At 42.5% G+C, this 16,539-nt stretch overlaps 1 protein-coding gene across 1 annotated transcript in view; it reads left to right on the top strand.

Moving 5' to 3' along the window:
* Window positions 1–16,539, top strand: part of LOC146008974 (beta-microseminoprotein-like) — a 34,303-nt gene that overhangs the window by 4,463 nt on the left and 13,301 nt on the right. The window contains exons 2-3 of the mRNA XM_083148856.1: window positions 8,874–8,973; window positions 13,983–14,088. Coding sequence (XP_083004982.1) covers window positions 8,874–8,973; window positions 13,983–14,088 — 206 coding nt within the window. The remainder of the gene's footprint in view (window positions 1–8,873; window positions 8,974–13,982; window positions 14,089–16,539) is intronic.

The raw sequence follows: 16,539 nt of genomic DNA, 5'->3' as shown, positions 1-16,539 counted from the left end.
TCCTACCCATCTCACAGCTGACGTCTGGTTCCTGGTAACCCCTGCACGCCTCCCTGCAAGCCAGCATAGCGGTGTCCTTGGTGGTTCCTTGTTCCAGCGCCTAAGTGTGAGCAGCTTAGCCTTTGGCTACATTTTAAACCTTGTGGTACCCAGTCCACAGTGCTTTTACTTATGGTACGAGTCTGTATTTGCCTGTACCAGGATTTTACTATTGTCCATTAAAATTGTTTATAAGTGATATTGCACCATGAAGCGCCTTCTCTCTGCCTTCTCCTAGATCTCTTCCTCTCTGTGGATTCCAGAGACTTCACCCTATAGAGAGAAGCAGCTGGCGCAGGGGTTCACGCCTGTTCCATTCAAAATAAATATATATATATATATATACATATACACATATATACACACACACACACACACACACATATATATATATATATATATATATATATATATAATTATTATTATTTATTCTGCCTGCGCTCCCGCTGGGGTGATGGAGCTGCTTGCGAGCAGGTGAGCTGTGGCAGTGTTCGGAAGGTGGTGGAGGGGGTGGAACAGCAGCAGACGTACAGGCAGGAGGGGGCTGCGGACGTACAGGCAGAAGGAAAGGAGGGAGAGTGGACGGACTGATGGGAGGCTGGGCGGGTGTTCAAGTGCGGCGTGAGTAAGGAGCAGGGGGAGGGAGAAGGGGAGGGAGAAGGGGAGGCTTGGGGCGGTCCACGGGCTGAAAGTGTATAATCTTTCAGACCGCGTTGCGTACACACAGCGATAATGGATGAAAAACCATCCATCATCGCTGGCATGCTGGTAAAACCAGCAGATGGTGGACTTTGCTAGCGATGATGCGGGAGCACGCATCATCGCTAGTCTGCCAACGGTGGCTCATACACACTAGGTGATTTTCAGCTGAAAATAGCTCAAAACTGCCAAAATGATCGATTTTCAGCTCAAAATCATCAAGTGTGTATGGGCCTTTTGTGTCACTAAAGTGCCATGGGAGGGGTTGCAAAATTTATAATTACACCATTGCGTGTAAAGAGTTAACCTGGAGCATTATGGTGTGTGGCATAAAAATTAATTGGTGTGTGGTATGTGCAATGGGCATTATGGTGTGTGGCATTAAGTTACTTAAGCATAACGGTTTGTGGCATAAAGTCTAAAGGCATTATGGTGTGGGTCATAATGTGTAACGGGCATTACAGATTGTGTGGCATATTCTGTAATGGCCATTACAATTTGTGTGGCATAGTGTCACCACCTGGAAAAAGATTACTGTATATCCGAATGAGAAGCCATGGATGAATAGGGAGGTTCGGCTTCTTCTAAGGGCCCGTAACACTGCCTTTAGGGAAGTAGCCTATGGTACAGCTAGGGCGAATCTAAAGAAAGGTATTATCGGGGCTAAACACTGCTATAAGCTAAGGATAGAGGAGCATTTGGCAAGATCTGATCCCCGCCGTTTATGGCAGGGTATCCGGGTTATCAGCAACTATAAGGTAGATAAAACTAGCTCAGCACTTGCTATGGATGTCTCCTCTCTAAATGAGTTGAACCATTTCTATGCACGGTTCGATAGAGACAACAGTGAAAGGGTGACTAGACTGCCTTCCTCTGGCCAATCTCTTGTATTAACATCTGCAGAGGTCCTAGCTGGTCTAAGCCAAATCAATGCAATTAAGTCGGCTGGACCAGATGGTAAACCGGGATGGGTGCTGAGGGCATGTGCTGAGCAGTTGACGGGGGTATTTACGGACATTTTTTCAATCTGTCCCTATCTGCGTCGATTGTGCCTGCTTGCTGTAAAAGCACTACTATAATATCGGTGCCAAAAAATTCTGGGTTGATAAATTTGAATGATTATCGTCCTGTTGCTCTCACACCGATAGTCATGAAGTATTTTGAACAGTTGGTGTTAATACATCTGAAGGCTGGTCTATCACCATCTTTGGATCCATTTCAGTTTGCTTATCGCAGCATTGATGATGCAGTCTCTTTGCTGATGCAATCTGTATTATCACATCTGGATAAAAATAACACGTATGTCCGACTGTTGTTTGTCGATTTCAGTTTGGCGTTCAATACGGTGATACCAGCTAGACTAGTCTCTGGACTTGGGGATTGACAATTCCATGTGTAATTGGATAGGGGACTTTTTAAGTGATAGGCCACAGGTGGTTAGAGCAGGGACAGACAGTTCAGGCTCAGTTACGCTGTATAATTTGGTACCAAAAGGTTGTGTATTAAGCCTGTTCCTTTATTCTATTTTTACGTCCGACTGCAAGCCGGTTTACAATTCCAATATCATTATTAAATTTGCCGATGATACAACATTAATAGGCCTTATTGACAACAACAACTAAACGGCAAATAGAGATGATATTCAGCATTTGGCTGAGTGGTGTTGTGCCAATAATCTCTTTCTTAACGCCAGTAAAACTAAAGAGATTGCGGTGGATTTTCGCTGGAAAAAATCTAACCCGGTTATGCCGGTACAGATTAGTGGGAGTAATGTTGACCGTGTCTCTAGTTTTACATTTTTGGGTACTCATATCTCTGAGGACCTAACATGGTCAACTAATATTAAGTGTCTGGTAAAAAAAGGCCCATCAACGCCTTTTTTTCCTTAGGATGCTGAAAAAACAACAATTGCCACTACGCATATTGGTAAATTTCTATCGCTGTGCAGTGGTAAGTATTCTGACCAGTTGTTTCTCCGTCTGGTATGGAAATTGTACCGCTGCAGAATGGAAGCTAATACAGAGGTCAATTAAACTGGCCAACGGATAATGGGTACTACTCTCCCTGCTGATGATGATATTCAGAGAAAGCACTGTCTGTGTAGGGCGCTCAATATCTTAAAAGATAGAACCCACCCGGCTAATGGGTTGTTTGTGTTTTTACCTTCAGGCAGATACTAGTTGTATGAGGAGTAGGACCAGTAGGATGAGGAATAGTTTCTTTCCTAGGGCTATTTTAAAACTAAATGCTAATTTGGGTCATGGGGGGAGGGTTAATGGGACTTAAGTTTTATTGTTATTTGTACGTGGATCATTCAGATTTTATTGTACAGTATGTACGTATGTGGATGGATGGTAAACTGAGTTTTGCCGCCCTAATTTAGGGTGATGACAATAAAGCTGTATCTAATCTAATAATGTGTAAGGAACATTACTATAAGAAGGAAAGATGACTGGGTGGGTTGGGGGTGCCAAAACATACCATTGCTCCGGGCACCATGTCACCTAGCTACTCCTCTGCATTCAGATAATCAAAATATTTAACATTAGAGATGATGGGGAAATTTACTAAAGGAAATTTGTAAAAAATAGGTGTATTTGTATCCAGAAATACACTTATTTTTGACATTTACTATCCCGAAAATACGGCTATTCGTATTGATGTGCTATGAATTGCCGTATTTTCGGGATAGTAAATGTCAAAAATAAGTGTATTTCTGGATACAAATACACATATTTTTTGTACAAATTTCCTTTAGTAAATTCCCCCCGATATGTTTGTTAATTAATTTTACAAAAACTGAACCATTGATCTAATATACACATTTACCCGTTATAAAGAAAAGCTGTCATGATTGTAATATGTAGTAGTAGGTCAAAGACAATTATTCATGGTTGGATCAGAAAGGTTTACTGTATGTAGACCACTACAAAGTAACATTATGCTCTAGAAATTAAACACCCCGGTCATCCCCAATCTTTGCTGGTTGTATGTCTTTTTCTTGTTTAATGATCAAACGACTACAGCAAACACTCAGCTAATAATTACCTTGCCGAGCCAATAGTACAGGAGCTTTTTTTACAAAGAGTTGAAAATATATTTGGTCAGTGTAAAGCACACTGTCAGAAAAAAAGCTACCGGTTTTATTATTTGTCTTTTTTTTACATAAAATTATACTTTATCACAAATTACTAAATTACAGCTATAAAGAATCTTAAGATAACTGTTAACTATGCATTACAGTGCAATGGATAAACACAATGGCCAGGAATCGGGATGTAGTAGGAGCCATTTTTGGTCCAATTTTGTGAAATATACAATTATTCTGCAGTCACCAATTGTAAATAGTGTCCAGCTGCATTCCAAATGACTGTATGTTACACTGCTTGGCTAGGATACACTTTAGCAGAACATGTTTTATGCAGATACAGTCACAATTACATAGATGCTGCTTGTACATCCATATTGCACAGCGATGCGCATAAGATGCATTTGTACAGTACATGACCTATTTTGACAGGTCAAAGTATATTTTGCAAATGAAAGTTACAAATAATTTGAAAAATGTTTGTTTGTTACAAATGTACCTAATTGTGTACTTGTAAGTGAACGTAAACATTGTTGAATAAAACTTATGACCCCCTCAAAAAAAAAAAAATCCATCTCTATATTTGTCTGACTTTCTAACTCGGCCGCCATTACGTCCCTGTCTGCAACTGTTACACTACAGGTTGAACAGCGATTACTCGGCATAGTCTGTTCCAGCACTGAGCTGGATTACCAAATTTGATGGATTATCGGTGGTACCCTCAGAAAGCAGAGAGCCCCCCTCAGTGTGACCTCTGTAGTACCAATCCGCAGCTTGTCTTGCGCGTGCAGATAATCCAAGCTCCCACAGACTCCCATAGTCCCTTCTACATCTAACAACCTATCAATACTAATTTCCCCCTGGCACTTGATATGTCCGGATTAAAGGAGATTCCGGACCACCGGTTGCTGGAAAATCAGCGGTGTACCTGTATATGGTGCATTCCGGTTGTCTTAAAAAATTCAGATGCTTCCTACTCTAAAAATACCATCAGAAGTCAGAGCCGATTTGCATTCGGAGTGTTACATTGGCCGAGTTCTGGTAAACAGTTGACATTCTAACGTTGACTTTGAGCAACTTTTACCTGTCGACTAAAATTAGCTTCCATTACATCCCGGCCAATATCATAAAACCCATAACATCACAAGTCAAATAAATAAGATAATGAACAATTAAATAAAGTAAAACAAGATGGGGTCAATAAAACTGTGCAAGGCAGTTGCCTACCAGTTCTGATACAATACATTCATAATCAACAATGAATACAAATAAAATACATAATCCTAAAATCCGTATAATAATATCACCACCCTTAGTAAGCCCAGCAGATACCTTACTTGGTTTCACAGACCCTTCAGGACAGTGCCGATCTGTGTCTCCCAGCTGCTGTTGCTCACAACCTGTGGTGCAGCTTTCTCTAGAGATCACAAATGGGGATGGGTGTGTCTGCTTAAATCAGTGTCAATATCCCAGCTCTTAGGTGCTTCTAAATAGGTCTTTAATGCATTTCCCCTCCTGCAGTAAGCGTCAGCGGCTTCTTCAGAGAGAGTGTCTATACATACTCTCTCTAAAGAAGCAGTCAGTCCTCACTCTACCTTCCCAAAGTCTCCCTGCAATGGGAGGGAGGGGTGTAGCGGGACCCAGGCCCACACCGGGACCCAACATGCCCGGGCCTGGGTAAAAAGGACCCATGCCCCCTCTCTGCGCCACTTTAGATATTTTGACCTTATTCACAGACATACAGTACTGGGTGTACACATACAGTGATGGGCTCATGATATATCGGCCACTTGAGCAAAATGCCAATATATGTATTACTTAGCATGTACCAGACTGATACCACTTTCACTTCGCTAAGCCGGGTCGGACCTGGGATTTTGACAATTAACCTGGGCCACCCATTATACACAGGGCAACCTGCCTTCTGAAGAAACCGCTGCCCTGCTATAGCAGAGAAACGCGTAAAGGATTGCTATACACCTCCTACAGCTACTACTGAGTGATAGATACAACCACCTGCCTCCACAATCTTCAAGCCGCTTTTCCTTCTGCCTTCCTGCGGTGATCTCCCCAGTGTTTCCAGCATATACCAACAGCCGGCGTCCGACTGGTAATTCCACCAACCTGGGTGAGTCCCGCACCGTGTCACTAATTGTGATTCCCGGCATACAGCTAATCTGTACAGCTTGCTGGAGACGGACGGCTCGCCCCCTGTACAAACATCACATCAGCGGATCGTCAACAGGCGGCGACCGCTGACAGGGGAGCTTGAGCTGTCTGTTAATCACACAGAATAGAGATTGCCATCAATTCATTCCATCGGCTATAGAAAAAGAAATTGAGGTCTGTTCTATCACCCTTAATGAAACTATCATTGTCTAAAAAGCTCTAAGTCCCTATCAAGGGATAATCAAAGGACATACTACTGTTTAAACACAGTCCTTAAATTGACTTTATCAGGAGTGTATGCAAATCTATTGTTATTCCATTGTGTTTTTATATATTTTTTTGTGAGTACTTATTAAATTGTACATTTTATTGAGAGATTTATAATAATTTTAAAAGTAATAAATCTATATTGATTACATCCATTGGTGTGGCGCTCTCTAGATATATGTGAGTGATCACATATATCTGATTCTATTATACTTAACCCTGGTTTAACCCTTCTTATAACCCGGGTTGAAATGCTGGGTTCGTTTACCCAGAATATTCAGTTTGGTCCTTTCACACCGCACCACGGCCCAGGTTGACCCGGGTTATAGGTGCAGTGTGAAAGAGGTAAAGCAATAAGATGTTTATTGCCCTACCACTTTACTTTCACTGTCACACCTCCCAGCACCCATGTACTGCATACAGTACATGGATGAATTACAGCCAATAAATGACACACACACACACGCTGCTCAAAGATTGACAGTATACAGCGATATATCGGCAAACTTCATTATGCCGGTATACCGGTTCAAGCACTGCACTTATTTCTTTTTTTATGTAGCTGCGGCTCTGAATCCCAATCACTGTGGCCAGCAGTGATCGTACGACCCACAGCATCCACACTCCCCACCTGGTGGCTGCTTGCTGGACAAAATTTTCCATCATGTGATCTCTGTAGCAGTGCTGCTGGACTGGCAGGTGGCTCTGTGGTATATGTACAATGATACACCATTCTTAAACAGTCATTACTGTATTAAGGGATCAATAGCACCCAGTAAATTTTGGGCATGTACTATATGTTTACCAGTCCCTTGATCTGGCTGTTTCATAACGGTTATGTGTCTGTCTATTTCCAACTAAGTATATCCTGCTGTTTCCACTACACCTAAAGGTTACTCAGATGTCTGATGATCAAACAGTCGATTGGTTGAAGCAGCAGCTCAAAGAAGCCTGCAATGGGTATTTTTTGTTACTCACGGGAGTCCTGTGGCATTTGCATATTTTCGCACTGCCGCTACTTACAAAGATGAAGAGTTGGATTGGAGTGCTCAATAGATCTAAGATCTGCTTTGTAATGATAGCAGGGCCACCAAGAGCGGGAAGCAGCGACAGCCTAGCACACCCTGCTGTATGCTGGTCTGGTGGGGAGGGTAGCAAGTGAACACCCCTGGTTGAGCGTTTACGTGCCCCCAATTCTAAACACAGCACTGCAAATACTTTTTTGTATTTTTTTCTACGGGAGTTTGGTGAAATAGTCACTAGAATGCTCCCTTGTTTCAATGGATTAAGGGGGTGATTCAACACCGCTCGGTAAGCAGCGGTCATTCGCTGCTTACCGAGCGGCTTAATGCCGCCCCGCCAAACACCCACCACTGAATCCCCTCAGTACCATGCGAGAGGATGTGTTGGCAAACATGCGTCCGCTAGCAGGAGAAATCATTCGATGGTCGCCGACCATCAAATGCTTTCTCCTGCCTTCAGAGGAATAAAAGTCAGTAGAAATGGACGTTTATTTCCTCTGCAAATCCAGGAAGGCGGGCTCGGAGCTGACATCCAATGGGAATGCATTTTCATGGAGATGCCCTTAAATGCTGGGTGTTCCCGAGGTCCAGCGCCATCACCGGTCTCTTCCCTCTCCCATTCTGTGTCGCAGGATCTGTTTGCACATGATAATCTGTACTTTGTGGCACAGGGTGCAGCTCCAACCACATCTGAAATCTGAATTAGGCCTGATGCTTTTGAATTTCAGGTTTAAAGAAAATATACCCTAAGGGGGTGATTCATGTTGGCTCGGTAAACAGAGAAAATCGCTGCTTATTGGGTGTTGAGACCATCGCCAAATCCCCTTGGTACCATGCGAGGGGATGTATTCACTAACATATCCCCTCATATGTGGTCGCTAGCAGGAGAAATCATTCAATGGGCGTCCCCATAAGAACGCTGGGCGTTCCCATGGGAATACAGTCGAGCCGATGTCTTCCCCGTCTAATGCGATTTGCGGAGGAAATAAAAGTCAGTTCAGAATGACTTCAATTTCCAAAGGCTGGGGAAATCATTCGATGGCCGCCAAATTCTCCTGCCCCATTTCTGCCTTTGTCCGCCCCCTGCCCTCCCTCCCCGCAACGAAGGACCTGGCGAGTGTGTAAATCGCCACAGCAGTTTGGTGCTGGGGTTGGCACATGCGCAGAAATGCACCATCATAATGGGCTAAATTTGGCCTCTTCCGATCGTTCAGGAATAAGTGTGAAAGCAGGAACAATTGCTTTATCTAGCAGCATGAGAACATCAACTAGAATCATTGGTCCTGAGCAGAGGAGGCTCCTACCTCGCCATAGGAGGGAGTCACTGGGAGTCAAAGTGAAGCCAGTTCAGACTCACATACAGCATCTAGCTTCACTAAGACTGAGCAATGTTGCGGATTATCCTTGGGGGGGAGCTACAGACCATGGGTAAGAAAAAAGGCACTGGTACTGTGTATTATTACATTTGTATCGGATTCCCTACACAGTGATTGTACAAAACATTTTTTTCTAAAACTCCAGTCTGACAATGTGAAGTCAATAAAATGACTTTTGTTTTTATGAGTATTTTTCTTTCATTTGAATTCCAGAAATATATTGCGGGTCTTGTGTTGAGTGCCGGTGTCCTTTTCACTGTGTGCAATGCCGCTTGCCTGACAGAACCTCCTCAAGAGGAAGAGGATCCAGAGGGTAAGTTTATACTGACAAATGAATGAGAATAATATTAAAGTGTACATAAATTACAGTACAATGCAATTTCCGACAAGTGCATGGTAGGGCAGTGGGCATGGCTGAGCACTGGGCTTTAAAAGCCCATTCAAAAAAGCTATATAAGCGGCACCTATAGAAGTGCCTCAGTGACTGGGACATGCTTTTTGCCTATATGAAAGCATGCCCCTGTCACTGAGGAATTTCCAGTGCCATTTCTACAAACAGATGTCCACTGACTTCTCCAGTGCTCCTGCCGCTGGGCCGCCAGTTCTGCTGCAACCTGCCGGCTCCTCTCCGCCTGCATTCTCATAGGTGATGACTGTTGCTGTTGCCTTCTGCTGTCACAGTATATAATAGGCAGTGGTGCTGGCAGCTGGGGTCAACGGCCTTAACACTCCCACAGTTTACTCCTGCTGGCAGTAGAGCAGATCTCAGTGCAGTATGGGACATGGGAAGCAGCATGTAAACTGCTCTTGCCTCAGCTCTGCCTCCAAGGAGATCTGGAGCACCACCAAACCCCACTCTGAGGCATAGCCCAATGCTCCTCCTGGAGAAAGAGTCCATGTTTGCCTCTTGCATCCAGGGCACGGTGTACACACTGTCCAACCCACCGGACACCCTGAAAGACAGCTGCCCAGGATCCACAACCTGCATGGCTCAATGGAGTGTATGAGCTTCATAGCCAGCAAGGCCCAGGTCCTGGTCATCAATATTGGGGGCACCATCGGATTGCCTGAATGAAGGTGAAGTTGCAATGTGTGCTTGGGTAGGTAAGTTATTGCCTGTCCTGTGCCTCTACCTTGACCCATACACTGTATTCTATGGAGTGGGGCTTTCCTGTGCCCACTGATTTTTTTTTTGTGAGGGGGGAGGGGGGAGGGGGGGTCACTGTCACCCAATTCTAATACTATTGTATTAATAACTGTTGATGAAATTATGTAATGTTTTCTCATATGATGCCAGCATATTTAATTTTGGTCTGTAATGGTCATTTATTTATTTATTAACAGTTTCTTATATAGCACACACATATTCCGCAGCGCTGTACAGATAATAGTCAAACATTCACATCAGTCCCTGCCCCAGTGGAGCTTACAATCTATATTCCCTACCAAATGTACATGCAAACACAGACATTCTATGGTTCATTTGTTGGAAGCCAATTACCCTACCAGTATATTTTTGGATTGTGGGAGGAAACCGGAGTACCCGAAGTAAACCCACACAAACACGGGGAGAATATACAAACTCCGCACAGTAAGGGCTATGGTGGGAATAGAACCCATGACCTCAGCGCTGTGAGGCTGTAATGCTAACCATTACACCGTCTGTAATGCCCATTTAGGGCAACATTTTAAACAAAAAAAAATTCAGTACAGTTAAAATTAACTTGCCACCTCACATTTCTCATATGCAGATACCAGAAAAAGCCAATATGGGCAGAAGGCAATTATATAATGAAAATTCACTACTGTTATTAATAAATGTACTGTTACTTCCACATTTGATTGTTCAGCACATCAAACCTACCATCATTGCAAGTGAAGCTGAGCGATATGTTGGTCTGATCCATCTAACCAGACAGCATAACGCCCAGTGTGTACCTAATTTTAGAATGGGAAACTTTTAACTGTTCACCTCCTGCACAAATGTTTAATTAATGTATTTATGTTTATTTTATTTTTTTTAATAACTGAACATTTGAGATATTTTTACTGAGATGTGAAATACACTTCACAGGTCATGTTGCTATGGCCACCCAATCACATCCTGTCTACCTTCTATCTATCTTCTAGAGGGTGGTAAATAAATAAGAAGTAGTTTCTGATTGGTTGCCCATAGCAACATGACCTGTGAAGTGTATTTCACATCTTAGCAAATTTAACCCATTATATTTGTTGATTGACATGGGTAGACTTTGTTAAGGAATTGTGGGGCAGATGTATTAAGCCTTAACAAGAGATAAATGCAAGGGTGATAAGGAGAGATAAATGCCCAGCCAATCAGCTCCTTACTGCCATGTTACAGGCTGTGTTTGAAAAAAGTCAGTAAGGAGCTGATTGGCTGGACGTTTATCTCTCCTTATCACCCTTGCATTTATCTCTTGTTAAGGCTTAATACATCTGCCCCTGTGTGTCTGTGCCCACTATTGTGGCATTTTGTAAAAGGGGTACTAATGTATGATGTAACATGTATAAGGGGAACTACAATATGGTGCAATATGAATTATAGTGGTGTAATCTGAATAAGCTTCTGCTACTGTGCAGCATACTTTGAATTAGAGGCAATATTGTGTGTCCACACACTTTCCTTGTAAGAGCACATCCCTTTTTGCGGCTGTTACGTGTATTTATGAATTATTGGTGGGTGCCGAACACCCTAGCACCTTGATGTGTACATAGTTACTGAGGACTTCTGCAATGGAAATTTGGTAGCTTAAAAATAATAGGTACCGTATATGTGTACAGACATGACTTAGACCCGTAGTGCAGATCTGGCATTTTACTGTGTCATTCTGTCTGTTTCATAAAACCGTAGGGAGCAACATTTAAAATTTTAGGAGTGCCAGAATGAGAGAATATTTTGCCCTCCAACCTATAAAAATGTTCTGACGTCCATGATAGTAACCAATGTGCTGTCCCTGTTGCAGCTGCTGAGGTGAGTGCCTCCACTCATATATATATCATACCCCTGGTGCAGCGACGGAGCCCGCACAACAGCCTGCAGAGACCACATCATGCCTGTTGAGTACAGTGGCACTGACAGCCCAAGCTGTCAGCCACCACCAGTGTAGCGCTGCTGATTGTGCATGTAATAATGGCCTGTGTACAGGAGAGGATTCCTTTCTTTAACAGATGTTTCAGGCACTGCAGGGAGTCAGGCACAGTCTATTTAGTGTTCACAACCCGGCGCTGGCTCCATCAAGCCAGAGCCTCACCAACCACTACATGTCACTGGCTCTAATAGAGCTTCTGCTTTAGTCCTGTTTGATAAAACTTGCCCTGTCTGTACCTTCTCATAGTAAGCTTCTGTTTGTCTTGTGTATAAACTGCTGTATTATTGTGTCCTTTATGTAACTGCTCTTATTGAGCTTCTATGTGGAATCGGATATACCTGTGCTTATGTGTCAATAAATCTGCTACTCTGCTACTGGCACTCTTCCCCAGTCTGGTCCATGTACCTATATGTTTGTGTCGCTATTAGCGGCTATTCCACTTCCAGAGCCTGTCTGTCTGCCGCAGTGGTCCTGTACCAGTCGCACATGGTAGTGTGCTAAAGTTATTGTGTGTCTGGTCCTTCCAACTGTGTCCCAGTCTAACTCCAGTCCTTTATTTGCCTTGCCCAGCCTCCTGTAGCAGCTTTGTCCAACTTAAGACCTGGCGTTACCCCAACACCTGGTGGTTACGTTATGTTGTACCATGGAGCAGAACAATTAACACAAATCAATAGTTACATTGCTTTAATCACTTTGGGAAATGATAAGTAAGTAATTTTAATTTATATAGCGCACTTTCTCCAACAGGACTCAAGGCACTTTACAGACATTAAAAAACAATGCACATAATACAGAGGATGTTGGTTCTACAGTAACAGACAAATCACAGACAAACGAAAGCCTTGAGCACACAGTAAGCATAATGCAGGATTGGTGCAGCATTTTGGATAATCATTTTCATGGGTTGTGTACTCCACCCTGACAAGGTATCAAGTGCGGCAGCCATTTTAGGCACTCTGCGTAGGATTACCCTGGGTGGAATAGATTACCCATAAAAGAAATTACCCAAAATGGGTGATTTCAATGTATACTCAGGTCCATTTATTTTTCATCTCATCCACAAGTGCACTACATGAGGCAGCCATGGTGGGCACACTACGAAGGTTACACTGTAAGATGGCCAAGCCATACAAGGAAGACAATGGAAAAAGGGGATTGGTGGTATCTGTGTGCACAATTTTAGCTGTAATGTTATTAGCAGCCCTCTGTTGACCGGAAAAAGAGCAAAAACACCCAATGTTTGGTGTAGCAAATCTAAGAAGAAATGGTCAGCAGAGATGGCGCATATAACAGTGCAGTGGATATGCTATATATGATCTGGACCCAGTTCAGGGCACTATGATCTCCAGAATAACAATTTTATTTCACATAACAATAAAAACAAGAAAAACGTTTTCATCCAAAAGTGCAAATGCAGTTTTATAATGCAATTGAATGCATACAAACATCTGAACAGGGGCAATCAATGTCTTTATCTCACCGTTCTGAGGTGGTGCGGTGGGCTGTGGTGCTATATGATGGTAAGTCCTGGGATAGCAAAGGGGGCGCACCACCGCACAGGCTTGAATAGAGACAAAGGTAGATGGTCACAAAGTCCTCCCATCAGCGTGATGGCATCCTGATAACATGTTTCGGAAAATATTCCTTCTTCAGATGTGTGAGTTGAGGCCACATGATGTTCCTGAGTTTTGTGGTTTTAATGCAGTCCTTCAGAAGTAATATTGGTTTGTTGTTTACCTTCTGGTTTCCTTTGGTAGAACGCCGGTATAACGCTGCTAATAATTTAAAGCTGACCCTTTATAACTAGACCCTTCTTATACTAGATCCCTAGCGTCCTGAAGGACTGGCGTCCCAAGCTATACTGAATATATCAGCCAAAAGAAACATATGTGCATCCTGATTTAACTGCCCCTCCCAATACACCTCCCCCACCAGCAAAAGGTGCTGATCAGACATAGGAGATGTAAGATCAGTGACACTATCCCACTATTTCTAAGTTCTCGACATAGCACAGATATAAAATCACAATAGCAGCTTTATACAGTTTTAAATCAATAGTCTGCAGTAGATTTCTGACATTTGATTAATTACCCAATATGTCAGCAACAAAGGTAATATAAGATTATATTAACTTTCCCACACATTTTACAATGATCATGATGTTGTATACATGAATGGTTTCTAAAGTTTTGTTAATATATTTTGTTTCCAGGATGTTTCAAGGATGGTGAATACCATGAAGTTGGCAGCTCATGGAGGACAGAGAGTTGTATGGATTGTAGCTGCTCTCTAGGTGGAGAAATAAGATGTTGCTCAGCGTAAGATGAATCTTTCCAAATATATATATTTTTTTTTATATTGATATTGATTCAAATGCCCCAATTACAACCATGGCTTAAAAATGACCGAATGCAGCATCCAAAAAAAACCCAACAAAATAGAAAAATAATTGTAACACATTGACTCAGATCAAATACAGGATATAAATCTGGGGTAGAGAAAAGGGGGCATGGCGGGTGGTGAGAGATGATCAACATGTTTGAGTGGAACAGCCTAGGTATTAGGTACTGTAGATCACAAATATAAAAGGAGGTTGGTTTATTGGTCAGTAGGCGAAAGGTCAGTGTTTTTCCTTCTCCCTAACTCCTTCTCCCTAACTTAAACTAAAGACACCAAATTTTCTATCATCCTGATAATTTTTCCAGTGTTATCTGCAGCTTTGAGTAATTTTTTTCCATGTTGCTATTAAAAAAAATAGGAAAACAAGTACAAAGTCAGTAAAGCGCTCCCCAAACACACCATGTGAAGAATACAATAAAAAATACTGTCCCTTTTTAGGAGATTTTCAGCTCTCAAAGCGGCGTATAAATACTGTAAAAAAAGCCTTGGCTTTATGCAGACCATCCAGCAAGCATATTGCCAAGGGGAGATACACCACAATTTAGTGCAGATGGTTATGGCAATTGGAGTATTGTATAGATTTCAGGAACACTCACAAGCTAGCTGTGTATATAATAGCATTCAGAGATATCCCACTGGCAAAACAGCAATTTCCTCAATGCAGGATGTCATCACCAGTAAAAATCAAAAGAGAGTGATGCTGCAGATCAGTTAGACAAAACACCTTTTAATTTCACAATTACACTCACATATAGAAGACAAGATAAAAAGTGTATGTGGTATCCCAAAGGCAAACACTGGAACTGGGTGTCACCGATCCGTCCCTGGAGAGAAAAGATGTTGTTTTCACTGACCCTCCGGAAAGGTCAGACTCCGGAAACAGGGGGAACGTCCAGTCAGTCAGGCTTAGGGTCCACAAAGTCCTGGTTAGCGCCAAACGCGTTTCGGATAAACCTTTCTCAATGGCGTATCCCAGGAAGTCCAGAGGCCGCTATTTATGTGCCTGTTGATTGCTGTCCATAAGCGGCACCTGCCGCTGTTTCATAAGCGGCACCTGCCGCTGTTTCATTGTGTACCTTACGTTTCCAAGATGGCGGTGCGTTCCAAATACCCGGAAGTTCCGGGTTTTTGCGTTCCACCGCTTTGAATGTGCTTTATTGTAACGCACATAACAATCTAGGTAGGAAATACAATGTGTAAGTATCCATTCTCTGTAAATACATACATAATAAGGTGCTAGGTGCAGGTTATGATTCTTTTAGCAGCAATTAAGGATCGATTGGTATAAAATATATATTATCTTAAAATATATATTAAAAATATGTATAAAAAATGGAGTTTAAAAAAAATATTATAAATAGGAATTTATCCGAAATAAGGTTTATCCGAAACGCATTTGGCGCTTACCAGGACTTTGTGGACCCTAAGCCTGACTGACTGGACGTTCCCCCTGTTTCCGGAGTCTGACCTTTCCGGAGGGTCAGTGAAATCAACATCTTTTCTCTCCAGGGACGGATCGGTGACACCCAGTTCCAGTGTTTGCCTTTGGGATACCACATACGCTTTTTATCTTGTCTTCTATATGTGAGTGTAATTGTGAAATTAAAAGGTGTTTTGTCTAACTGATCTGCACCATCACTCTCTCTTAATTTTTACATGTGATGACATCCTGCATTGAGGAAATTGCTGTTTTGCCAGTGGGATATCTCTGAATGCTATTATATACACAGCTAGCTTGTGAGTGTTCCTGAAATCTATATAATACTCCAATTGCCATAACCATCTGCACTAAATTGTGGTGTATCTCCCCTTGGCAATATGCTTGCTGGATGGTCTGCATAAAGCCAAGGCTTTTTTTACAGTATTTACACGCCGCTTTGAGAGCTGAAAATCTCCTTAAAAGGGACAGTATTTTTTATTGTATTCTTCACATGGTGTGTTTGGGGAGCGCTTTACTGACTTTGTACTTGTTTTCCTTGACTCTATGTATTTTTGAAGTGGTTGGATGTCACTTTGGGGGTTATTCTAGTTCACTCTTTCTGACACAATCCTTCTTAGATGGACAAAACCATATGCACTGCAGGGGGGCAGATGTAAAATGTGCAGAGAGAATTAGATTTGGGTGAGTTATTTTGTTTATGTGCAGGGTAAATACTGGCTGCTTTATTTTTACACTGCAATATAGATCTCACTTTGGAGTAAAACCCAGTGGTGCAAGTAGAATTTTTTTCTTGGTAGTACTGATAGCCTCCACCAAAAATGGGCATGGTCATGTGTCATCAGGGGGCGTGGTCACACAAAGCTAGAGGAGTGACTAAATGACAATAGAGGCGTGGACACAGGAGACCGGGAATGAGAAACTGGGAATG

This window comes from Crinia signifera, chromosome 6, assembly GCF_055691185.1.
Source record: "Crinia signifera chromosome 6, ASM5569118v1, whole genome shotgun sequence".
NCBI classification, from domain to species: domain Eukaryota; kingdom Metazoa; phylum Chordata; class Amphibia; order Anura; family Myobatrachidae; genus Crinia; species Crinia signifera.
Note: the sequence above shows the minus strand (reverse complement) of the source record. Positions and strands in the feature narration are given on the sequence as shown.